Genomic DNA, 27338 nt, shown 5'->3' on the forward strand with positions numbered 1-27338 from the left:
GTATGGATCATATGCTGAAATGTCTGTGTTGCCTGCTTGCTTTTTAAAACTGTAGGATATTATGATAATGTGGATTCCTAAAATGTTGATGTCATACTTGTTTTTGATAACAAAACGCTTATTATTGCCGATTATAAATTGTCATAGCATAAATATTATTTGCGAATAAACTAAATTTGTTTTTGTTTTTTGCTATTAATTAATTTTTCACGCGAACCAGCCCACCGTAGATTTCAGGTTAATCGGATAATGTTTTTCCTAGTAAATATTTAGCCGTGGCCTAATGTCGTGGGAATGTTGTAAACTCCCACGTTCATAATCGAAGCCTTCATGCCGTCTCATCCATCTAACAATGAATTAAATCTAGCATCAACTATATGCAATAACAACAAATATATTTCAATTTTTTTTTTTTAATAATAAGTTATATTAATTTTAGTAATTTATCGCAGACCAATATATTCAACATTTTTATGTTCAGCAAATGTATTTTTATTGGATCAATTCATATTTAGAAGACAGACATAAGATTATCTTGCCAATTAATCTACAATTACAAAACTGTTTAAGATGTGTATGATCTGGTATGACGTAAACTTCATCTATTACTAACCATATGAAATATTCCGTAAACGGTATAATTTGTGAATAAGGTGACAGTTGGTGAATTTTTACTTTTTATATGATATTAATTTACTTTGTAGTAACCTTCATTAGCTCGGTCAAATTAATGTTACGATAACATCTTATCAATACTCGATGAGCTGATATTTAAAGTCAATGACTAGGAAACGATACCATAAAGACTATTTTTGCATTGAACTCTTATTTAAATTTACAAATTACGACGATACAATTTTAAAATAAATTAAGATTAATTATTGCCTGCAACAAAATTTCCGTACGCGTTACGGAAGTTTTTGCATCGTAACATAACTAAAATGTGTATCTTAGCGAGAGATTCGCAGACCACTGGCATATGAGTATATGCAGTGGCTTACTATATAAACATGTCATAATGAATTGATTTTGTTTAGTAACATAACGTAATATAATTGTTTCAGCTCGGGTCATGTGGAGGAGGGCGCGAGGGCACGGCGCAGCGTAATGCGGCGCGCGTGCGACTGGGTCGCATGGCCGGTGGTGGCGTGCGCACTGCTACTGGCTTGTGACTACACTAGCGCTGGTGATATGCTCGCACCTGGAAGTAAGAATATAATTACATCGCTATAACTCAATAACCTTTTATGCCAAAATTTGAACTCGAGATGAGTCTTAAGTTTTATAACTTAATTACATATTCAAGTCATTGTGCAATGAAAGCACAAGTATGTAATAGAAAATATCCTTTATTTTTGTTAAAGACGAAATTGTGACAAAAGCTGTAATTGACATAATAATTTGTGTTTTAGGCAGTATAAATAACTCCAAACGTAAAGAGAGGTCTGGAATGTTCATTTAATTAAAAACGGCGTGGGAGCGCTAATTACATTTTCAGACCAGACAATTTTGTCAAGTAGCTTCCTGTGCTCGATGGAAGTACGACAAGTATATTAAAAATGAATATTTTTTTTGTAATTAGCGTAGTAGGTGTTTTGTATATATATTTGTAAAAAAAATGACCCAGTGAATAGAACACGTAGATTTTATGCGGGCCTGCACTGCACCACTGAATAGACATATGTTTATATGTACTCGTAATTTATCGTGTGCTCGACGGAGAAGCTAAAGGAGGATATGGGCTTCGAACCAATAGATTAAATCAACCCTACCCTCTGTACGGCTTCAAATTAGAAATTCCTTAAGGGAATTATTTATAAATATTTAATTGTTTATCAAATGAATAGATTAGATACTTCCTTTTCAATCATCATTAGAAACTTCTAATATCATGCGAACGTTGTCGTGTGTAAGAGGGACAGCTAATATATACTGTAACATGACATGTTAAGCAAATAATTTAAAAATTATTTAATCTTAAATTATTTATCTGTAATTACTAGCAAGACAAGATAAGGGTGACTTCTGTTTTGCGTAATGGTTTTATCACCGTTGGTATTCTTGGGGATAAAAATCGAAATGCATAATAGTGTCAATTAGAACCGCGAACTGATGTTTGACTTATAAAAAATGTAGAAACTGAAAATGATTTCTAGTATAAATGTACACCTGTTCAATGAAAATGTTCGTAATCTTTAATACAAAATTGGCTCATTATTGTTCTACAACCATATCGACTAGAATATTCGTGAAAAACATTCTGGTTTTGGAGAGTGGAGAAAATGTAGAAGCCATCTACTTTTTTACACGTTTTAAAACAGACTTGAAACGTATGACGACTTGTATGCTTCTTTTTGAAAAAAATGCAATGTATATCAAAATGTCCGGTGGTGTTAGATATGACCCGTATAACAAAAGAATACACGATTTTTATTGTGATAAAATAAAATTTTAGTAAAAAAAACGACTTGGCCAATCAGTTCATAAATGCCGGAGTACACATGAAAAAAAATACAAGCGAAATGATAACCTCCTTCTCTTTTTGAAGCCGGTTAAACATGACGAGTTTCTAAATAAGAAATATAAGTCTCAGCTTAAAGGACTACATTCCCATATTTATTTGTAATTGCATAATTCTGCTTTTGTTTCAAAATAAATGTATCGCGTCATAAACAAATTTGGCAAAAAAAAATCAAACGTGCTAAATAAAGACACGTGATTAGTTTTTGCGCTTTATCTTTTAGTAAAACCGGATAAACGATAACGACCTTGTTTCATAAATTGTTTCACATAAACAACTTATAAGATCCGATGAATATGATTATTTAATATTGCATAATTAGATTATACTTGTTGCATATTTGAAGTATTATAAAAACAAATAACTTATATTTTTGGTATTTGTTATTAATTTTCATATTCCTGTATTGTAACTCTTTCGACCGTATTACGGTTGCGTTTTTAAAATCATTATAGTACGCAAACTATGGGAATACTTTCTCAGTGCCGTTACAGTACCACAGGGCTCACATCTTGGCCTGATCATAATCAATGTGTTTATTAACGACGTAGCAAAATGTATATTTTCTTCTAAATATATTCTTATACGCAAAGGAATTCAAAATATTAGGCTTTGTCACCAGAAATATCAAAGATTTTAAGAAAGCTTCCACTAAAATCAGATAATTCAACATGCTTGTCCTTCCTATCTATGAATGCAACCGTATTATTCGGAACCCCCATTATAATGTATTCACTAAACGCCGAAACTGGAAAGCACGCATTTAATAACGTTTTTTTCCTTACCACTGTCATATGGCGAACATAAATATTTTTTAGCTACTGCGATAGGCTTCAGAGCTAGAAGATGTACACTTCCGAAAAATAAATTACCGACATGCTAATATTGTATAAAATACACGGAACATTTGGCCGTACTGATTTGTTTCAAAATAAATTAAACGTTCCTCCCCGTTAAGGTCTTGCCAAGGATCCGTAGACAATTTTATAATATACTTTCTAAACGACACGCTGTCTTAGATACATACTATTATATACGTACTATTTAAGTTTAAGATATGTCTCACTTTTTTTTCAATAAATAATGTTTATTTTCGCTAATTTATAATAATAATTTAAATTTTTTATTCGCTTTATTATTACTTAATTCATAGTTAAGCAAGTGTGCTTAAAAATGTCTTAAAATTCATTAAACTCTATTTAGTCAATATTTAATGCACTTGATGTGGTCTACCATAAATTTAAAACATTGCACTATGGAATGCACTCGTACTGTTGATCATTTGTTAGAGACTCGTAATAAATAAATAATTTCTAAAGTATTATAGAATGCATATTATTGTCTATACATATTACATACACAATCTGTTTAGTAGAATAGACAGAAGAGATTTGCGCAGTAGACTTCAACTTTTAGTAGGGTCTTAAAGATAACATAGGAAAAAAGTGTAAATAACCAATTACAAGAAATAGTTAACCATTAGGATAAGTACCACCCAACCCATAAGTAATTAATATAATATTTATACCGCTAAGAATCGAAACTTTTTCGCATTTTGTTCCGGTCCCGGATATGTATAATTTGTTAGTATACTATCATTTAAAACTCATAAGTACCAATACGATTTACCGATACTTACTTTTCACTGACGAAATGTAGAATTTATGTTATTTTTGTTACTACCATGTAATACATTTTGTTATTTTTATGTACTTAGAGATAATTAATATTACTATCAAAGTAGCTGTTAAAATTATATAGATTTGAATGGTCATTGTACCTATCAAGGGCACAGGTTTCGGAGCGTGGCGGCCGGGGCCGGGGCCGCAATCTGGTTACCGGCGAATAATGTAAACAACCGACCGAGTTGCGGCGCGCCGTTAACACTCCGGATATTCGCAAAAACTTCCGCGGCCATTGATCCTAGCCATCGTGGGCCACTCGTGGGTCGCTAATTTTTTATTATTTTTTTATTTGGCCGTGTGCTATTGAACTCGATGCGTCGTGCTGCGGCGTGCTCAGTATCAAGCCGCCTTTTAATCCGTCAGATAACGACTCGACTTGAATACTCGATGTGTTGTTTGTTTGTAATTCCGCTCCGCTCGACGCCGACGAGCTGAGGCCTCGTTTAGGAGGCGCCCCGCGTTATCTTGCGAACAGAGCCGAAATTCATTCGAGCGTGTAATATGTGCGCCGCCCGCCGCCCGCGCACTTCGCCGATATCGAACTCCACGACGTAAGAACATGCCTCTTCAACGACATTCCTTGTAATTGTTTGTTTTATATTACTTATTTTGGCATTTGTTTTTATCCAAGTGATAACGTATAATTGTAAAATATTACAACAAGTAACGTATTTCAAAATGTTTTGATATTTATCAAAAATATTTAATTGCGTTACATTTTAAATATATATGGTAAAGTGCAACGAAATTAATGTTATTACCTAAAGTTAAATCGTACAACCAACTCATATTATTTAGTAGAAAATATTCAAGCTGCTTCTTTTTCCTAATATTAACAGCGGATACAGCTCGACCCACTTTCTCACCATTCATAAAAATATTTTACTATTCATTGTTGGACTTTGAGCTAGCCGGTAACTATTTCAGTATATTTTTCCCACGATAGTAAAGGTATTTGCGATCAAGTCGCTCCGAGTTGAGTCTTTTTAACGTGACGCTATAATAAGGTTGCCAAGCATTCTTTATAATGAACGTATCCTTTTTTCTTTACCCTGCCGTTTATATGAAAATATTTATTTTTAATTACGATCCTAGTTCTCCTACACTTTTAAGAACTTGAAAGGAAGTGAAAGTATTGACGGTGAACCATAACGAAAAATGACACACTCGTATAAAATTCCAACTAATGTGTTCTATGTGAAACAATGCCAATGAAAATAAAAAAATAATAGCACTTTAAAAGAAAAACTAGTTATTATTTTGACGGATGACTTACGTTATTTTTCTTAATATGATAATAATATGCGGCCTGATGTGGGAATTTATAAATACTTAGCAACACGAAAGTTGCCATCGATCACTCCATGTAACGTCACGACCATGGTGTCGGTACGCACGTGTGATGTCGTGCCTCGCTAATACTTTACGTCATTTCGCAACGTCACGTAAAATTTTGCCTATCCTTATAAAGATTTATATTTTAAACAAACACTATCAAGCTCTGTTAAATATAATATGTTAGCTTGGAGATAAGGGAATCCCTATATCGTAACAGAAATGTCAAAGAAATGCCTCCTGGAGCGTGTTGCTGTCTGAGCGCTAATTTATATAATAAAACTATATAATAACCTGTGTATTAAATAGTTTAAATAAACAGTGATTTACTTACAGGACAAGCACCAATACGATATTATATAACTAGGCTCAAAAGCAAAGCAAGTATCAAGTATTCGGTATTCCTCGCTAAAGTGACTGAAACTTCGCATGTGATGGAAAGTTACAATGAAGCGTTGTTTATACTACCAAAGTACTAAATATTTGTCTGTTATTATTTTATTTTTTTTATATTTTATAATATAAATTATTTAGATCATTTAAAACTATGAATCATTATTGTCATATGATATTTTATATTTTAGTCGAAACTCTTGCTGTTATAGTTAGATTGAGAAACATTCAAAAAATTTGTTTTATAAAATCGTTAATTTAAAATGTATATTAAAATGATAATTATATTCATTATAATTAAGACTTGATTTATTTGTACCTTTATTTTTTACAAAATCATTGGAAAAATTCGTCGGACGAAAGAGCAGTACGACATTGTATTGTGATTGATTCGATTATGAGTATTTTGTTTGAATAGAAGTTAATTTAATTTAATACATATAGGTATAATAAAATCCTGGCTGACAAACTGCGCAGGACATATTTCTTATACCTACTTGAGCACAGTTGTGTGCACATACATGACATATGCACTTTAATCTCCCTCCCATCTTACTTAGACCATCCCATCGAACGGCAAATTCGACGCCGGCGAAAAGAGCTCAGGTGGAGTACCAGCGCAAGCGGCATTAAGTGCTTTGTGAGGCACGGGAGTGTAAACATTAACAACTTCCAAATTCCAGGCTGATACTGGGAATTTATTCACAAAAAAACATCATGTTATTGGTCCAATTTCACCCTAGGACTTGTAATCTGCAGTCTTATAAACTAGACTAGACCAACAAAGCAGTTTACTTACTGCCTGGTTAAGTTTATACATATATATATATATATGTACATACTAAGATTATATTTATAACCAATTATTTCCAATTGTTATAATATGTAAATACCTACCTTCTCTTCAAACGGGTATATAACGGATATAAAAATATGTTACATACATATTATAACATAATCGGGCTCTTTTTATGACTAAGAAAATTTGTTTTGTACCACTCGAAAATGGGGGTAAATTTGTTATTAGGTTCTGATAGTTCGTCATGAAATGTGAAATCATGTGTTTTTTTTTAGCAGTCGAAGGCGCTCGCGACGAAATAGTACAATAACATATATACATATATAGGTATATATTATTAAATTAAGTAGGTATGCAAAACTTGAAAGACTTTATTATAAGGCAGTTCATAAGTCTTATAGCAATCTAAATATTTATTTCGAGAGATGACAGTGTTTTTTTTTTAAATAAACGTCCGTGAAAACTGCGAAGGTCAGTGGCATTGCGCCGCGGTACACTAAAAAATGGAAACAAGGAAAACATTTTATTTCTTGTGTATAAATTTTAGGTTTCTACGAAAATTATTTTTCCGCTCATTTTATTTATCATTATTTAGTAATTTATTGTATCCACAAGAACATGAAATTCGCTAGCCTTCAAGCGGGTGAAACTGCGAGGCGCAGCTACTTTTATAATAATATACGTAAATAATATATACATTATATATACTTAAATCTCAGCAACGCGTTGCATCTTCTGGTATAAGTTGTATGTATATTGGTTTAGCAGTTTTTTCAGTTAGGCATTATACAGCAGTGCATGTTAATATGAAAAGCTTTATTTATTTATTGGAAATACAAATTCCACAGATTCACAAAAACAATGTAATCAAAAAATACACGGACTGATACACCACTACACGTATTTACAACACTATTAAATTACAGTAAAAAAGTAATACATTCTTAAGTTAAACAATAAAATTTTAAACTAACATGAATATACAAGAAGATAACGGTATAAAGCTTTATAAAACAAACACGACAGTTGTAATCCTCTAAAAATAAAAATAAAAATACAACAAAAACAACAACAATAACAATGATGTGTTATTAAATAAAATAAAATGTTGTGTTATTAAAATGTAACTTGATGGTTTTTTATAAATTTGAGTTTGATTTGAACAACTTCTCCACAAATGGTGATGTACGTGATAATGTTCTCATAAAATAATAAAAATTGATATTTTGATTTATTTTTTAATGTAAATATTTTACATTTACAATATTGATTGGCTAACTAATATAATTTATTATTATAATTTATAGCGTAATTTAAATGATAATTAATAAGCAAGGTACTTAATAAAGAGATTGTAGAAGTACAATGAAAGGTTCCTAAATGTTAATGTTCCCAATGAAATCGTCATATGCACTATATGACGATTTGAAACTTCGAAATTTAAAAAGTCGTCTTAACTTATTTAAAACCGCCTGATATAATTATGATAAGCATTTTGTATTTAGTTTTGAAATAAATTGTATTAATTAAAAATAGAAAATAGTATCTGTAGCTTATGCAAAAACTTGTTTAGTAATATAACCGGTGCTGGAGGACTATTAAATACATGACATATATGCTATTAAATGCATTACAGTTCACATTAAGGTTCTATGTACATATCATATTCTCCCTTATCTTCAAGATTAGTCGGGAGTCAGAAATATTTAGTGACACGCAAAACGTTATCTTTAATGCTAGTCGGCTACATCGCGTGTTACAGTATAGTGACTGCTACCAGCTGTCGGGGTCGATGACCGCTACCGAGACAACCCCATCTACGACCCCCGGTTTCAACACTCGCCATGAATTAAACTTCCGTTGGAAAGCTAACTGCGCATTTTGTAACGAGATACCCCTTATAACGATTGCTTATTATTAAATACATAATTAAAACCAATATATAACCGAAATAACCGTTATTATGTGATAAGTTACTGAAAAGTAACAAAAAGTAAGTATATTTATTAGATGTACAGCTTAACAGTTTTGTATATGTTACTTTATATTTCATTCATTAATAAGTACGAATAACGAAGTATACGTCTACATAATACAAATCAAAGTTGCTTCCCGCCGTCTACACGCTTAGTTCTTTTCAACTGCGCAACGGATTTTTATGCGGTTTCCTCGATTAATAAACAGGCTGATCCAAGAGGAAGCTTAATACGTATAAAACATCAACAATCACATTAAAGTAGAGCAAAACCGAGAATTTCGACAAGCCGGAAAAAAAAAATCATTTTTCTTTTTATGTCTGTGTGTCTGCAATCTAAAAGCTATATTTAGACCCTTCCTGTACCCGTGTTAAGCCGAGACGAGTAGCTAGTAAAGAGTAAAAATAATATTAAATCTTTCATTAGAATATAGGGGTACCGCCTTTATATGCTTGAAATTAGTGACAATAGCTGTTTTAGCGTTTTAGCAAACTCATTTTAATTTAATAAAAAAAAACACAGAATTTGTTTGATTCATGTTAAATCCTCATAATATATCATATAAATTCATCAACCTGCTGATATTTTATTTTTAAATTAGCTAAGTTCTTCTATACTTTTTACTTTTACTTTGAATGTAACATCACTATTTGTATTCGTCGATTGAATCTTACGACAACATTAGTTATTTTAAATAAGTTTTTCTCATTTTACAAATAAAAATATGTTAGTATTGACTGTTTTCGAATTAACAAAAAAATAACCTTCGTTTAAATTAACCGTTTTTAAGAACATTGACCGCACGTTTGTGAGCGAATAGTTTTTAATTATTTTTTTTAAGTTGAAATTGAATCATTTGTTTTATATATATATTTAATTTTATATATATTTTAAGGGGTTTTAATATAAATAAACATTTGTAAGAGGAGGTAGAAATTTGAATTTGAAAATCCTAAGATTACGGGTGAAAATCGAGACTCATCCAAATGTCACTGAATTTTTATGTGCTTGATAATATTTGTTAATAATCAATTTCGTGCTCGGCTGTAAACGAAGGAAGCCTTAGCCCAAAATTGAGATATGTATGTATTTTACTACTTTAAGAATGTGTTATAATAATTATATCTGTTGTAATGTAAACGTCAAGATTCCATATATCATTAATAGAATAAAAAATACAGTCTATAAGCATTTAATTAATAGAGAAGGACGAAATAAGTGCATGAGAATGTAAATTGCAATACTTTCCGTAGAGCTGTTCAGAACAATCGACTCAATACTCACCGCAGAACACGATTGTGAAATGTCTGTAAATGATATATGTTGCGAACTTGACTATAATAATTATAACATTTATATAATAAAGTTTTTTTTTTAATGGAATAATTAGGCAAACGGAAAATAGGGCCTGATGGTAAGTGGCCTTCGTAAGAAATATCAGTCATTCCTAACATCGCCAATGCGCCGTCAACCTTGGGAACTAAGATGTTATATCCTACCACCAAATCAGCCATAAGGCCAGTAATCAGATTGTTCGTATACAATAATGCTGTCTTAAATGATCATACGTAACCCTTAATCATTAGTAAAAGTTGTTATTTAAAAAAAATTGACGAATTTAAATTTAGATCGATCGATGTCTTCTTATTTTAAATTAATATAATTTAAATACAATAAATTAACTCACGCCATTACTAAAACCTGTATCCCTTAATGTATATATGAAAAAAATAAAAATAAAAAAATATAAACAAAAAGTTAAAATGCATATTCTAATTTCTATAGACGGTACCTTGAATAAACGTTGATATTAATTGTCAATAAAATATTTTTACTTCAATTACGTTTTTCAATTAATATTATATCTTTAAATAAAGTATCTAAATTTCGAACGACTTCGTTAGAGTAGTCTTTGGATACGCTAATAATATTTTTAGTTATAACTATTAATCTCTTATTAAACTGTAACAATTTATTATTAAATAGTAATTTTGTTATGTGTCCTATACAAAATCTGCTTTTATAATATGGCCATTATTACGATAAACAAACATAATAAATTACATAAGGAAATTGAAAGTCTATGCGTGTCGTAAAACATATTATTATCTTACGTTAAGCGCTAGTAACAAGTGGAACAATTTATAAATTTTTCCACAACATGTGCTTTAAAAAGGTCAGTCTCTCTTTTTCTCTCTCTCTTTAAAAAGGTCTTCTCCTTTATTTAAAAATATAAAAAAGTAATGTCTTGTCATGTAATATAATAACAGGAGGGTGCGATCATACCGCACACGCAACGGGTGGTGTCGCGACGGGTTGCCGCCTTTCAACGACCTAAATGTTGTTTTATAAAGGTCTACAATTATACATAATTTGATATCGACCAAGTAGAAAACCAAGATATAATACCAAATGATAGAACATGTGATCTTGAGCAAAGATCTCGGGTTAAAATGTATAAGAATCTCTGACTTTTCATGTGCTTAATTTATTTACAATTTGTCTCGTCCTCGGTTGGTGATGAAGAAAACCATCGTGGGGAAAGCTGTGTCGGTAAAATTCCACGTGTATCAATTCAATTTCACACAATAGAGCGAAGAGGTGTAATGTGATTTAGAATAAACCTTCCTAATAACCTATTGAAGGTAACAATAAAGAAGAACAATGTAACGTGTATGATATTTAAATTAATTTTGAGAATTTTTAAACATTTAAATACCAGATAGACTTAGTTAATTATTGTCACCTTTTGTTTTCTGTTTACAGCAGATTATAGCACTATTCGCGTAACATTGCCAACGGCCAATTATTTCGCTTGCCAAAAATACTTAGAACTTTTGTCGAATCTATTTAAATTGTTTTCATTTATTATGACTTGTTCTTATTTACTTAAAAGGTTTTACATATATTTTACTAATTACTTTTTAATTGAATATAAATACAAGATAATAAATTAAATAAACAGATATGTTAAGTACAGTTATATTGTCTGTAATCGGTATGGATGACGTATTCTATGTAGATTCAAGCTGCAAATCGTCGTAATACTTTCTATACAAATTAATAATAAAGGATGTGGTGACAGGATGGCTATTTCTTTTTTCATCCAGAGAATCGGAATTGATATTCACTCCGCGAGATCATTACTTGCACAGTATATGTGTAAAGTTGGAAAGAATTCTAAATAAAATGATTATAAGTTAGTTAATGTTATTTTCTTCTGATCTTAAATGATGTGTGCAGTTAAATACTACGTTTTCTTAAATATTTTCCAATAGCGCATTCTTAAAGACATTTCACTGTCACGAGGGTGGGAGTGAAGCTAATAAATTTATTGTACCAGGCAAAGCTAATATTTTTATTTTAAGAAACAAGCTGAGTAATGAATGTTAAGATTGAACGGTCGTTTATCTTCAAATTTATATATATTTGCGGCTACGTACCGAAATATAAGAATATTTTAATCATTCATTGGAACTTCAATATAAGCAGTAAATTAAAGTCACGTATTTCTTGTGATTGACACGCGAAAAATATTTTCATTTGTATTGTTATTGATAAAATGATAACACGCTCAAAGGAGTTGCGTAGGTTGCCCAATTCCAAAAAGAGATAAGAGTGTATCGTAACAAACAACTGATAAAACCGATGGCGCCGAGATACGAGATATCAGCTACATCACTATTTTTATTAAATTCTATAATTGCAACTCTTACTCACATGATTCAATTCAAAATAACAAGAAATCTATGACTTAAAATAATAATAGTTACTCACTTTAACAAAACTATAAAATAGGTTATAACTTCTAACCTTAAAGTTTAACATTTAAACTAGTCTATAGAGCCTGAAGTTATTAATTAATATTATGATTCCATTAATCATTGTATAAATAATAAGCTTGTTTATATAATAAATTAATTTGTTTCTAACGACATAAACGTCTACCGAAGTCGATACGCGTGCCTAATGACTTTCCTAACCTCTACAATTGTTGCGATAACTTGACTTGCATTTAACTTAGTAAATACTGAACACTTATTATAAATAGATTTGTAATTAGTAGTCGCGTATAGCTAGATAGTGACTAAGCATGTGATGTGCGTAATCGTGGTTGACATAATATTATTGACTTTGCTCTATCTAGAGTCTCGGTAGATGAAGTCATGCCTTTTCTAGTCAATGTTCTAATAGTCTACTTGATCTGTAGTTTGGGCTAAATTTCGAATATACTATGTATTTATTTTTAACTCGTATCCTTTACATTTACGATTTACATAAATAAATAAATAGTGAATACTTCCGGTTTTCAACGAGACAAATCGTCTTTTAAAAACAATTTATTTTTCAACCTCTATTTGACATTTACGAGCTCCAGTGATCGGTCGCGGTTCATAAAAAAATAATATTGTAAAAGACGCGATCGACAAGATTCGCGACGTTATAGATAGAGCGAGAAGCGACCGTGACCTACCGCACGCGGCCGGTGGGCTCCACGCACCGTCGGCGCGATAAGCGATCGCTCGATGGATATAAACACAGCCGTAACAAACGGCGCGGCCAACTATCATCATCAATGTACTAATCTCATGTTACCGAGATAATACTCTCCTTGCCGCGCACCACGAACCTTCAATGTTTTCGACGAACTTTTTACCATAAATTATTTGAATGCGTTCTGTTATGAATTAATGCTTTGTTAAATTTTAAGAGATTAACTTTTTTTAATAATTAAATGGAATAAATCTAGAAAATACTAATTAATAGCATAAAGTTATACACATATGTATATGTATATAATATATTGTTATAAAAATACATCTTTTGACCCTACTAGAAGACAGAGAATGTAAACAACATAACGGTGAATGTCTAATAAAGCAATCTGCAGTTGTACAAATTGCAAAAAGGCGCCGAACTGTCGGTGGATCAATGATCTGGAAGAAGACACCTACTGCGTATGGATGGACTCAGGACTACGTGTTATCGCGTAAATATCTGCCTTATATGATAACATGCAAGCCGTTAGTCCTGTGCCTAAAGTTTTTCCGGTCATGTCGTATTTCTGTCCTATCAGATTATTAGAGTGAGAGAATAGTGGTGTTTGTATTTGCGCACACGCTTGTGCACTATAAAGCTTCCTACGCAATTGACTAGTCACTATAGAGAACGGCTGCCTTGACTGAAATCGCTAAAGAGGACATCATCTTCACTGCTAACTTTCAAATTACTTAGCTTTGTTGTTCTTTGAAACACACATTTTAAAATACGAGCCTTGTTTCTCCACTACATACATACATTAGCAGCCTGTAAATTTCCCACTGCTGGGCTAAGGCCTCCTCTCCCTTCGAGGAGAAAGTTTGGAGTATATACCATCACGCTGCTCCAATGCGGGTTGGTGGAATACACATGTGGCAGAATTTCGTTGAAATTAGACACATGCAGGTTTCCTCACGATGTTTTCCTTCACCGCCGAGTACGAGATGAATTATAAACACAAATTAAGCACATGAAAGTGGTGCCTGCCTGAGTTTGAACCCGAAATCATCGGTTAAGATGCACGCGTTCTAACCACTGGGCCATCTCGGTATCCACTACACGTGTACTTATTTACGTTAAGTACGTAACATACATAAAATTTTCGAAATATAATCCTTCGCATGAAAAATATTATTTTTTTAAAAACATTACATTCTTTTTTTAAAAAAGACTGGAAACCTCATCCGTATGTAAAAGGAAATGTTTTGTAACTTACTTCATATTTATTTATTAGTTTTAATTATAAAATATTTAAATAACAAAATATTACATATGACGTCCCGTCACTGACCTACTCTCTTTGTCAATCATATTATTTGTTCTGAGGTTTGCAAGTTAAGGTATCTGATTTGTATTTGTTAATTCATTCGTTAATGGGACATTTATGAGATGTAAAATAAAAGGAAAGTTATGACAGAGCAAAAAGGAATAATGATATTTGTAATAATCTCAAACGGACACAGATGTTACTGTAACAAATAAAGTGTTGCATGTATTACAATATTTTGATTTATTATTAACGATGTAAAGATGTCAATGATTTACTACATATTCGTATAATTTTCTACTGAAAAATAAATGATTTAATTTTATATAGAACATTAATAACGTACATTTGATACATGATTCAGCAGCTACTGTATAGTTTAGGAAGTAATATATTGCATCGAGATTTAATCTAAATGAATTTAAACTTTGGACCGTGGGAGTAAGTAGCGCGGTGATCGGCTGGAAATTAGATCACGAGTTTCTGGTAGACACTATCTTCTGAACATAAAATCTGTTATAAACATCAAATACACTTATTGATACAAAATATATACTCGAATTATTTACAAAAAAAAATTGCTTAAGAAATTTGTTTTGTTTTGACTAAATTATCTTAAAACATAATAGGCGAAAGTATAATTTCGTAAATAATATATAATATAATAATTTAGTAAACAAGTATAAATCGAATTTTATAATTTCTTTTAATATAGAGCTATTAAGCAATATTAATTTATTAGTATCTTTTAATTTATTGTATGTAAAAATAAATAAATAGTTATTATACTTATAATCGATATTTTACTATGCATTCTATTTATGTTAGCGATATTGTTTACATTTCTAATTACATGCTACGAAAGAAATAGACGGTCAAGCGGCTCGCGGGTAAATTTATTTCGACCTATTTTCAAAACAATCATGAGAAATGGGTCACGGGGATGCTTATGGCTCGGCGAAGATTTGTAACAAAACAAGTTATCTATCGAATGTGGTGGAAATACTTTGCAAACGCGACGAAACGCAACACTAAAACAAATACAGTTTTAATATTATGTTTAAGTTCAAGTAATATCCATATGACATGTTCCACGAATCGACTTTTTGTTTCAGTTAAAAAATATTATGAACTAGAAATAATAAAAACAGGGAAATATTTTGTTATTTTTTTTTTTATTAATATTGCAAAAAATTAATGTATGTGATGTTTATAAATTTATTTCTCTGTAAAATGTGCTAACCATTGAAAGCTTTACTTTTAAACTATAACACGTTTATCTCAGGATCTACCAGTCGAATTTAAAAATCTTCTTTTGCGTCGGATATCCCATTTATAGAGAAAGTTTAGTCAGTCGTTTAGCTATGACTCACGGTAGATGAGTAATAAAGTACAGCTAGTGAACCCGCGCGGAGCAGCTAGTTCTATTGTAAAAATTCAAAAGGGCTTGCCTGACTTAATAAAAAATTGTATATAATTTAAGCCAATAAACGTTAACGCTTAAAATATGTAAGTTCGCAATTAATTAACAAAATGTATTGGTGACCCAATTGAGACTTAGCGCTTGACTTTTTTAATTTTTGGATTCAATACGGTTGCCTCTACTTAATTTCGATTAGTGTGTCAGTACTAAGCAAAGGTGATATCGACAGGACCCCCACCACGGGCCTCTTGCCCGTATACCTACGCGCAGTTATTAGCGATGCGATTGCTAAAATTGCCTCACATTACACTCTACCTGAGCGCATGCGCGAAGTTCGCTCCACTTTGTTTTTGCGTTCAATGTCAGTGTATCGGCTAATTTTATCACGATTCGCATACGCTACGTAACTATCTCGCTTGATGGGGCCAAAAGTCTGTTTGTTTTGATTTCTCCCGGTCCATATTGTAAGTAATATAAAACAAGGACAAACGTATGATGATTACCAGCGAAGATAAATTACCGTTTCCAAGAATATATTATTTTAAATTCAAGATAAGAAAACATTAAATCACCATGTTTTTATTATTTTCGGTTTAGATTTATTCATCGAATCGGAAAATGTTGCGTAATCTATAAGTTTAATTCAAATCCAATTACAATAATGTTGAATTTATTACAAAGCAATGAAAAGCTGAAATGATTGGTTATAAATAAAGGTCACAGAGAGCAAAAAAATGTAGAGTAACGGCGTAATACTTGGACAAGAGGTGAACGTGCGGGCATCCGCGTGACGACTCAACAAACAAACGTTTTTCGGAGCTATTTCCGCAACAAGTGTTGTTTTGCAAAGAGAGGCCAAAGCGGGCGAGCGGCGATCGTGCGTCGCGCAGCGCGCTTCGTGCCTCCGCCGACATAAGCGCAAGCCGCACAATTTCGGTTTCATCTCTACACAGAAACCACATTTAAACTTACACATTTTCATATCATATCCCATCGACTACGAGTTACACAAAATTCTTCGTACTTCTATAGAGTTATATATTGATATATTCTAATGACAGCGACAACGTTCTATATATTTTAGTTATTCGTGTTAACTAAACGTCTGCAAACGATTTAATTCATGCATTTAAAAGAAAAAGTTTTTGTTATTTATTTTATTGGTTCGATATTGAGTGAGTACATTAACGCTATCAGTATAATATGTACATGTTTCTTGAATCTATGAAATTAAACGTACTTCACATTACATAAGGTATCTGGTTTAATAAATTAATATTAAAAGTGTGCTTGGATTTTTACAGCAGTTTTATTGAACAAATTATACTTCGCTTATAAAATATATGTAAACGTATATATTAAACTTTGTATATTTTTTTAAAACTTTTGACTGAACCCATAAATTTCGGGTTCCGTGCTTAGAATGCAAAAACGGTTATTATAGAATAATAACTGACTCTCATTATTGACCTTTGACAAAGCTAATGACAGAAATCATTGACAAAATTCGGTACTCCTGGAGATGAATATAATACACCATATTAAAAGAATTATGACATGGGAGGTTAGTTTTAAAGAGCCATATGTATATTTTAATGAAATGAAAGTATTTTTGTCAAATGTTGTTGTTTCGATACAATATTAAAAAAAACAAATAAAAATCGAGTATCCCTTTGTTCACATCTGCAAATATTATATTTATATTAGAATTTAAGCTAAAAGTTGTCAAGGAATACAATTTATAGGAAAACATTACGAAAATCCTAAAACTATATCTTTAAATTGTCATGAACGATGAAAATAAATAGTAGGTACGAAATCCTCTACAGATGGTTTTTTAATATGAATGCGACTATTAACGTTGATGGTACTATCTGTCACTGCACTAAACGACCGCCATAGATTTAATTCTGATAGTTTAGTAACGAAATTATCATGGATATTCTTTCATATAGAAAATGTAGAGCAGACTGATGTTAAATTTTATATGTGTTGTTTTAAGAGTTGTATATACAAAATCTTAATAATATTACCATTTTCAAATGATAATTATAAACGAACAATTCCAGTTGTGACGTCATTAAAGGTGTAAACAACATTAGCATTAAGCGTACAGAACTAAAATAAGAAACAAGCAGTAAAATAATGAAGTATCCAGAAATAAATGTACGTATTATACAATAATGAACAACAACATCGCTTTAGCGAGACTTTTACTTATTTTAACAGAAAGTTGTCATTTTAAAAGTACTTCTCATTATATTTTGTTTCTGCAAAGACTTACTCAAAGCCTTTTTGCTTGTGTTTTTGCAAATACATGTTCAAAGTTTTGTCCCGGTCATAACGCAAACAAATACACTATGCTTCTGTTTATTAAAAATATTGTATATATATATATTTTTCGGTTTAAGAAAATAAATGAAATGCTCAAACTTAAATATATCACCGATAGTCGTTTTCATCACTTTATTTCAAGATGTCGAGCATCAACTGTCAAATTTGTTGAACTGTACTTACTCAGCATCACAATATCATGTTCTAATTTCAAATGATCTATTGCCATAGTAAAAAGGGCGCTAATGATTTGATATATTTTCGACGCCTCTAGTCTATAAATTGTAGAACGTTGAATATGTATGACTAGTTGTCGCACCCGCAGCTCGTAGGGGTTTGTTAGTGGTTGGTCATCAGGTGTTAGGCATAAAAAGGTAGCCTATGTACTTCCTAAGAATTCAAGCTTGCTTCATGCAAAATTTCATTGAAATCGGTTTAGTGGCTTGGCTATGAAATGAGATCGACAGACAGAGATACTTTCGCAGTTATAATATTAGTTTTTTTAATTATTACATGTTGTATTATAATGCATTGGTCTATATAGGTTTTTGAAAAGAATCTTCATAATAATCTATTTTATACTCTTTAAAATATTATCATAATATTCTTTCTAAATTCATGCAAGGCGGTCGCACTGCACGTTACAGTTTTATGATACCGTTTCTCCGACATTACCTAGATATTTGAATTTGACAAGCGTTTGATGTATAATTTATTGGACATTTTATTTGTACAGTTTTATTTTCCAGTACAAAATTGCGTCAAATACAACTGGCGCGTGGTTCGTACGTCACGCGGTACGCAAATAATAAGCGTGGTCATCGACGCCCGCGCCGTCATGCTTGCCTTTTCAGGAAATTACGATGTTAACTAACCGCTCAACGTTCATTGTTGCTTTTGAGTGTTGAGTGTTGACTCGTCCGTGCCGCTTCGATTAAATACGCGCATGCTTAGCCCATTTGTTGGGACGCCTTTTGTTACTCGTCTCTTTGGAACGATTTGCTTTGAATCATTTTATTCTATTTTTTTTACCAAAATAATTAATGTTTTAATATAATCATTTAATAATAAACGTCTGTGATTTGATACGAGTGCAGTAAATAAGTAGATATAATAGAGTATAACGTTACGAAAGAAAATGCTATTTATAAATAATACTGAGATAAAATCAGGTCTTTATTTTGCATGATTAATAGAGGTAATTCAATCTTAAAAACCGGTCACTGAACTAACGGTCAACGCTATGGTATAGTCTACACTCTAAACTGTGATGTTACCATCAGGTTGCAATTTATCTTTATAGGTTATATGTTTAGTAGACCCCGAAGCCTATAATAGTCACAAAGACGAGAAATTATGTTCATATAAGCTTGTGTTTGATATCAAACTCAAAATACACATATACCAATAAAAATAAACCTTTGACAAACATATCAAATTGTAAGTTCTGTCTCAATTATATTTTTGAAAGAAATAGACATATAAAATAATATACAGGCAGTTTAACTTAGATAAGTTTAATAAAATAATAAAAAACGTTGCATATTTTCAGTACGATCAATTTTCAAATTGCAGCTGAAAGCTTATTGGCTTTTATTTGATAGCGAAAGTGACTTTTACGAAAAAAGCGTGTTAAAAATGATTAATTTAAACGGACGTTGTTTTTTTATAGAAGTTATTTATCCGTAGTCTCACGATACCCGCAATCAAACACCGACACGATGGAATGGCATTCACATCGTATACGTTTCTCGTTATGGAGTCACATGTATAATCTGCAAATGTGTTCGTATGGAATGTCGATCTGATAATTTACCTTATACAGCAAACAAAAGTTATTATTAATAGCATGTCTGTTCTTTAATGCGTCAAGAACAAGAATAGTATTCTAAGATGAAAAAATATTTTAAAGCCGAGTGATTGAAACTATCAATGCTTATTAAATTTAAACAAACATTCTCGTAAAGCGAATACGAAATGCGTTACTGTGAAAGTAGATCAATATGCGCGGAAATGGAAGTTAGATATATAGTAAACATTTAATGCGCAATTTAGTGCTCTAGGAATGCCGCGAGCAAGGGGTCTTTCTCAAGCAAGCCTCCTACAGACCCCCTCTCACTCCTCGGCGCTTCCGGGTCGACGACCGCGCCTCGCGACCTTGCTGCCTTCCTCTACTGAGCCCTTTAAATATTCTGCATTAACCGTCTGTTTACATTATTTTCGAATAAGGAATGTGGACAAGAAAGTTCAGCGTGAGCTTTCCCATTTATTGAATAAATTTATTAAAGAATGTTTGGTATGGTGTTGTTGGGCGGATGGACTTTTGTTCGTTAATGAGTCACCGTGAAGTCACAACCGGCGAGCTTCTAGCGACGTAAACAACCGGAGCTACGCCCTGCGAGGCCGACGCGTGCAAACAAGCGCCCCTCGGATGGGTGTATCGACAACTGTTTCGTTGGATGCAGAGCCGCTGCCCAAATATGTTTCAAATAAAATCATTCACATGACTCAAATGAGATATTTATATTACTTACTATACTATATAAAACGTGATTGATTTATCATTTACCTCTAAATTTATTATTATTCTTTATGCTCGGTGTTTGTGTTTTTAATTAATAGTAAATAAATATTATATTTACAAGCTGATAGAGAAGTGAAATAGGTGTAAAAAATGGAACAACTCTGAAGTTAATAGAGCGGTTAGTAAATGTCATTGAAGGGCGAGAAAGTTTAAGTGAAGTTTAAAAATAAACGAAAATAACCTTTTTAAAAACAAACTTTTATTCTAAAACTTTTACTGTTGACTTATAAGGTAATCTCACATTTGACACGTTTGACACAATTTATATGATATAAAAGCTTGCTACTCATATTTACTTAGTTTGAAAATATTAATAGATAAAATTATTTACATCAAATTATTTAATCTATTTGTTTATCTCCACAAGTAAAGCATTTGTATTCTCAGTAAGTCCTTTCATTTGATACCCCTATTATAGGCAAGCACTAAAACTTACTCCGCCATATTGGTTTACAGTGACGTCACTTTATTTTTTGACTTACTCTCGGTAAGCTCTTAAATTTAATACCCATATTGTAGAAATGAATTTGAAAAAAATATGCGCCATCATGGGCGTTCCACGATTGCAGGATTTAGAATGACGTCACACAGTAAACCATGTATGTCATCCAAACTGAATGTGTATACAAAATTTCAGCTCAATCGGTTAAAGATATCTGCTTCTAACAATTAAGAAGCAGATATCTTTAACCGATTGAGCTGAGCAACTCAATAGTTGCAAGATTGCAAGTTCGCAATAAAAGTTCGTAAATATGTTCATTTTGGGAACATTGATATATTTCATTTGTCTTTGATTAAATTTAAAGATAATATTTGTAACAATCTTAAATTAACTTAATTATATACTTTTAATATTGTCCAATATTTTTTATCTTATTGTGTTAAAATATTTGAGTGCATTTTATGTTTTATCAATCGGTGGAAACTTCGCTGGATAATGTGATATTTAAATTGTATTATGTAATCAGATTATATTTTATATCTGTTTGTTTCCCAAATATTAAATAAATAAATAAATAAATAAATAAAAATTTTGTCAAAATTAAGATGTTGATGTTCGATGATTAACCAATTTAAATAAAAACGTTAGTGTATTTGACGTGATATATATACAAAAAAAGGTTAAAATCACTAGAACAGGAAATATATAACTGTGTGAAAATGTTATATTTCTGTATGAAATAAATAGTTTTTTATATATTAATACTTCATTCGTTATAAAGTAAATTGACGAGTTCCACTAACATAGTTTACTTAACTGTAATAATTTAGATATTTCGGTAAATGTATTATAGGTAAACTCTCTTCTTGCCAATAGGACCGATCTTATGTTAATTTATTTCTGAGCTATTTGCATATATTTATATTATATTTTTTAATTTTCTGTTCATATTTGTAATGTTAAACTGATCTTTGTTAAAAAAATAACATAAACTGATTAAATATTATGTATAACAAGTCTGTAATTAGAGATAGTTATTTAGTTTATGTATACTGATATAATACATTCGAAAGTAACTCTGATTGTCTGTCGCTCGTTTTCGACCAAACCACAGAACCGATTAATTATTGGTATAAAGTAAGTTTGAGCTCCAACGAAGGAAACAAGCTACTTTTTTATGCCCAAGGCCTGACAACAAACCCCTAAAACCCGAGAGCAGCCGCAGGCGACCTCTACTAGATTATATTTATATATACATTCACATTTGCTATATTAAACATGTTTACAAAAACAAATCAAGAGAAACAATTTAAGGCGTGGGCCGTCGCGGATCTAGTGGCCGGTCTAGAAATAATTACTCACAAAGGATAACAACTTTTTCTGTGTCGTTAAGACTAAGAATAATACGAAATGTTAATGCTATTATGTATGCATTTTACATAATATGAGACAAAATTAAAATACAAATTTGTTTACAACTGTTATGGAAATTTTTAATGGTCTACAAAAAGTCTGCCATTTCATATCTATTTTTTTAATATATATAAGTCGAATCATAATGATTTTTTTTTAATAAAAATATAGGCCACTTTTTCTATTTTCATTGATACAGTATTATTAAATATTATACTTAAATGACAGAAGTTTTAATTTCCATGCAAGAACCAAAACAATAATATGTTTTTCACTTTCAATTGTTTTCACTTTGATTTAGAGTTGATTATAAAAAAAAATGTATAGCAAAAGGCAGTCTTTTTATTGCATTAAAACTTACGGTCAACTGTATTGTAACACTGATTGCCGATATCGAACTACACGATCCTTATTGAGAAAATATATCTTAATAGTAATAGTCAAATTTAATAGTAGTAATCTTTTTATATCTTAATAGCATGAATAAACGTTCATAATAGGAATTAGTTATTATAAAGTCCTCCATAATATCGGATTAAACGACCATAGATTAATTCAGATGTATATGATTTCACAGTACGGTCAAAAAGGGAATTCCGTCGGATTAGGCTGCTATTAGCGCGCCATCTGTGAGTGTGCGGCATGCGTAAATAAATAATGTCTGTACGAAATTCGTGGGTGGGTTCATAGGCAGGTCACGTGCGCTCCGCTCGCCGACGCACTTTTATTACATTCTTCGAATAAATATCTCAACGGAGAGCCTTCTATCCTCCATCAATTTCAACATTATACCATATTACCCACCCAGTACACCTTTTCTATAAAACACATAAATATATTTATGTGTATTAACCCCAACGCAGCAGTTTTTTCAATATTTCAATTCACCTAAAGATTGATCCACGTGCTCTATGTTGAATATCATGAATGATTCTTATGTCTCATTGCATCTCTATATTATTGGTTGCAAAGATTTGCAAGCATAACGACTCAGATAATATAAAAAAGTTAAATAAGGATAATATTAAATGCTTATCCATATATTATTGGTGAACTCAACATTCTCGATATTATCGTCTTCATATATATTTTGAGTAGCCCTACTTCCATTGAAAAATGCATCTTTATCTTAATGCTCAGTACAGTGAACTGTATACAACTGCCAGTACTTTTAGCGCTGTGAAGTAAGGAAAGAAAGAAAGAATATCTTATTGTTAACAGCACAAATGATTGACAAAGTATAGCACGTGTATAGAAAGTGTAACAGAAAAAGAACAATATTTATTAATGACATAACCTTTACTTGGCGCTTATATTGAAAAGGAAAAGAAAGCTAAATATTAAAACAAAGAAATAAGAATAAATGACGATTCAAGTCCGTGCCTATAGAATGTTTACCTACCATGAAATATCTCATTATCAAAAATACTTACGTTAAGCGGCGTCCCAGAATAACAATGACATAATGAATTACTAGAATCTTTTGACGAGACTTTTCTGACTGGCTAGTACAATTACGATTTCAATAGAGATCATTTTTGGACTAGATACTGGATAATCGTCAGAAATTGGTCACAAATTTTCTTTAACATTTGTAGTCATATTTTATAATGCTTTGAAAGCTGGAGGACAGAGCCGAGTTAAATCAATGTGAAATAATATTCCATATGCCTATATATATATAAAACAGGAAGAGAAAAATATAAATATATAAAAACCGTAATTAAGTTGCACTGAATATTTCTTTATTTTAAATTAAATTTCACGTCTTTTATTAAAACATGTACTTCAAAACAAAATCAACAATTAAAATTTTATATTTAACATAATATGAAAAAAAGGACTAAGCTTAATATATAAAAGGGGATCATATGTTTTATTCTTCAATTACGTTAACAGCGTTTGGAAATATATATAAAATATGTTGTTCTTTGAGGATTAAAGCAGTTGATCTAACTTTTTAATAATGTCTTCAACGTGTAGATTTTTAAGTTGTATGTCGCTGTCGCTGGTGTAAAATATAGGTTTTTCGTGTGGCGAGATATGGCAGCCATTTCTTGTGACACATTATAGTCACCTATCTCTTTATCTAGGTGCCTCAGGTTTTGTGAGGGTTCCACGTTCTTTCAAATTCAGATATGTTGTGTGGACAGGACGTTAAGAAGTATTCTTAACTACGTCTCGAGAAATAGGTTTTGTAAATACTTATTTGTCAGCATGCGGTTAAAGCTTTGAATAATGTTGATAATAACTGGCCTCACATAACTGTTTATTTAGATAAAATTTTTAATAATAATCTCATTGGCTGTTGATCTTGGACTATGTTAACTGTGCTGAATTTTAGACTAAGGGTTTTGGTTTTTTAAGCAACTGATTATTTATTTAAATAATGATCTCCTTTTCTTTTAAGAGGAGTTTTTATGGTTGTTTACTGGAGATATGCTGCTACAACTTCTATATTCCAACTATCAGATATCGGTGATACTCGAGTTAAGAATGAAATTACGTTTTCTTCATTTATTAGCATTCCTTATTAGATTGTGGTAAGGCTTCATTTAGTTGATATGTAGTATAGTTAGTTGACTTTTTTTTTCTTTCTTGCGATGTTTTCAAGTCACTGTTTTTTTGGTACTCGCATTTTCGATTATACATTCCAAACATTAATATATCAATGAATTATGCGTTTAATCATTACATCAATGAATCATTTTTTATTTGTATTTTAATATTATATTATAAGGTAAATATAACAGTAGTGAGTGCATGCAATTGCGCATCACTTACGTGTTACTGAAAATTGTTATGATTAGGATTTTTTCATTTGAATCGTCCCATATTACTCAAAAGTTTTGGGCCATTTGAAGTTATAGAAAAATAAGTAAAGTATATAGAAAAACAGATGGATGATCGATTTATCTAAATACAAATTCGAATCTCGCCGTGAAATTAACGTGATAATGAAATGGCAGAAAGTTGAAGCAGATGGACGATATTGAATACGATTATTATTTTAAAAGGATTCACTCACCAAAATACATAATACATAGTGTCTTCTACCTATTTTCGATCGGATCGAATAAAATTAAAAGAACCGTACGATCCCCTTTTTTAATGAACCTAAATCAACCACCACGATTTTTTTTCGTCTAGATAATTTGGAGAAATAAGCTGTGAAAGTGAACTAATAATTGCTTAATTTTTCATGAGATACATTAAAAATTACCCAGCTATTACAAGAATGATGGTAACGATTATTGACAAATTAAGTGAAGCTTATTAGAGTGACTGTAGAATATTTAGTATTAAAAAAAAAAAATAGTATAAGAATTAAAATTGAAAAAGTAATTTAGTATAAGAAATGATTATGAAAGGTTTTTTTTTTTATATAATAGGTAGTGATGATATTGTGATACTAATGGTGATGTACATGGTACAGTCATTTTCGTCTACCGTTTTATTTTCTCTCTTGAATATCAGCGTTGTTAGAAAATTGTTACATAAAATATTACATAAAAAAATGATGCAAGACTTGTTGTGATTTTAGTTGAATCGAACATGAATTGTTTTACGAGCATTTTATAAACGCTCTATATTTGACGAATGAACAGAACTAAGTGCAGTATAGTCTGCCTTTTAGGTATTTTCTCTTCTATCTCGAATGGTAATATGTAATTTGGTAATGATTATATATATATGTGTTGTTTACACCTTTAAAGACGTATCATTTTGTATGTTACCCAACAGATATTAATTTTAAGTGCTTAGTGATATGTTGATGGTGTAACTTTTCCAATAAAATAAAATAAATAAAATAAATATATGCCTTTAAATACATATGTATGTATATTGTATATATAATACGACGTAATGATTCTTAATCAACTAAAGTATCGAGTTTAATACTCTGAAAATGTACGATTCAGTTGATACCATTAAACAAAATTTAAGCATCTGAAAACTCCGACCACTCCTATAAGTGCTGGGTTAATACATCTTAGAGCGCGTACCTCCAAATAGTTTATATTACAAAACACACTTAAAATTAATACACAGTACCTACATTTTATCAAAAAAAGAGTATTTAGCAATATTTTCTTTATTCTATTTTTTTATATTTAATCTGCATTACTGTTGGTTAGGAAGTCAGTCACATCGACATTTTTATTTATATTCTGACAATATTTATAATAATAAGCTTTGGTATGTTATATTGATAATTATATGACTATATTTATTTTCAATGAACCTTACTTTAAAAAAATAGATTAACAAAAAAATGTTCATAATTTTTATCACCATATTGATATATGTGACTATTTAAATGATTCAAAAAAGTTCAATACTTTTTTACTATATCTACAGCTCGCTTATGTTTTCTTATTGTAAATAAATAGCGCAGCTGACAACATCAATTTCGTTAATGAATCGGTTGAATATTGGCCAACCGACACATATAGCGCTGTTGAGACGCCAGTCATTTGAATGAGCTTTACTTCTCTATTATTCAATTTAATTAATCGAAAAATTATCAGTTATTTGATAAAATTTTACCACGATTTAATTAAATAAAGGTTTGTGTAATTTTAATTTAAAAAAAATAGGTTTAAGTCATTTCAATCTTTATTTA

At 31.0% G+C, this 27338-nt stretch overlaps 1 protein-coding gene across 1 annotated transcript in view; it reads left to right on the forward strand.

Annotated features, from left to right (window-relative positions):
- Positions 1–27338, forward strand: part of LOC113402044 (insulin receptor-like) — a 67726-nt gene that overhangs the window by 5478 nt on the left and 34910 nt on the right. The window contains exon 2 of the mRNA XM_026642162.2: positions 1065–1207. Within this exon, the coding sequence (XP_026497947.1) occupies positions 1108–1207 (100 nt within the window). The 5' untranslated portion in view covers positions 1065–1107. The remainder of the gene's footprint in view (positions 1–1064; positions 1208–27338) is intronic.

This window comes from Vanessa tameamea, chromosome 2 (genome assembly GCF_037043105.1).
Source record: "Vanessa tameamea isolate UH-Manoa-2023 chromosome 2, ilVanTame1 primary haplotype, whole genome shotgun sequence".
NCBI lineage: Eukaryota > Metazoa > Arthropoda > Insecta > Lepidoptera > Nymphalidae > Vanessa > Vanessa tameamea.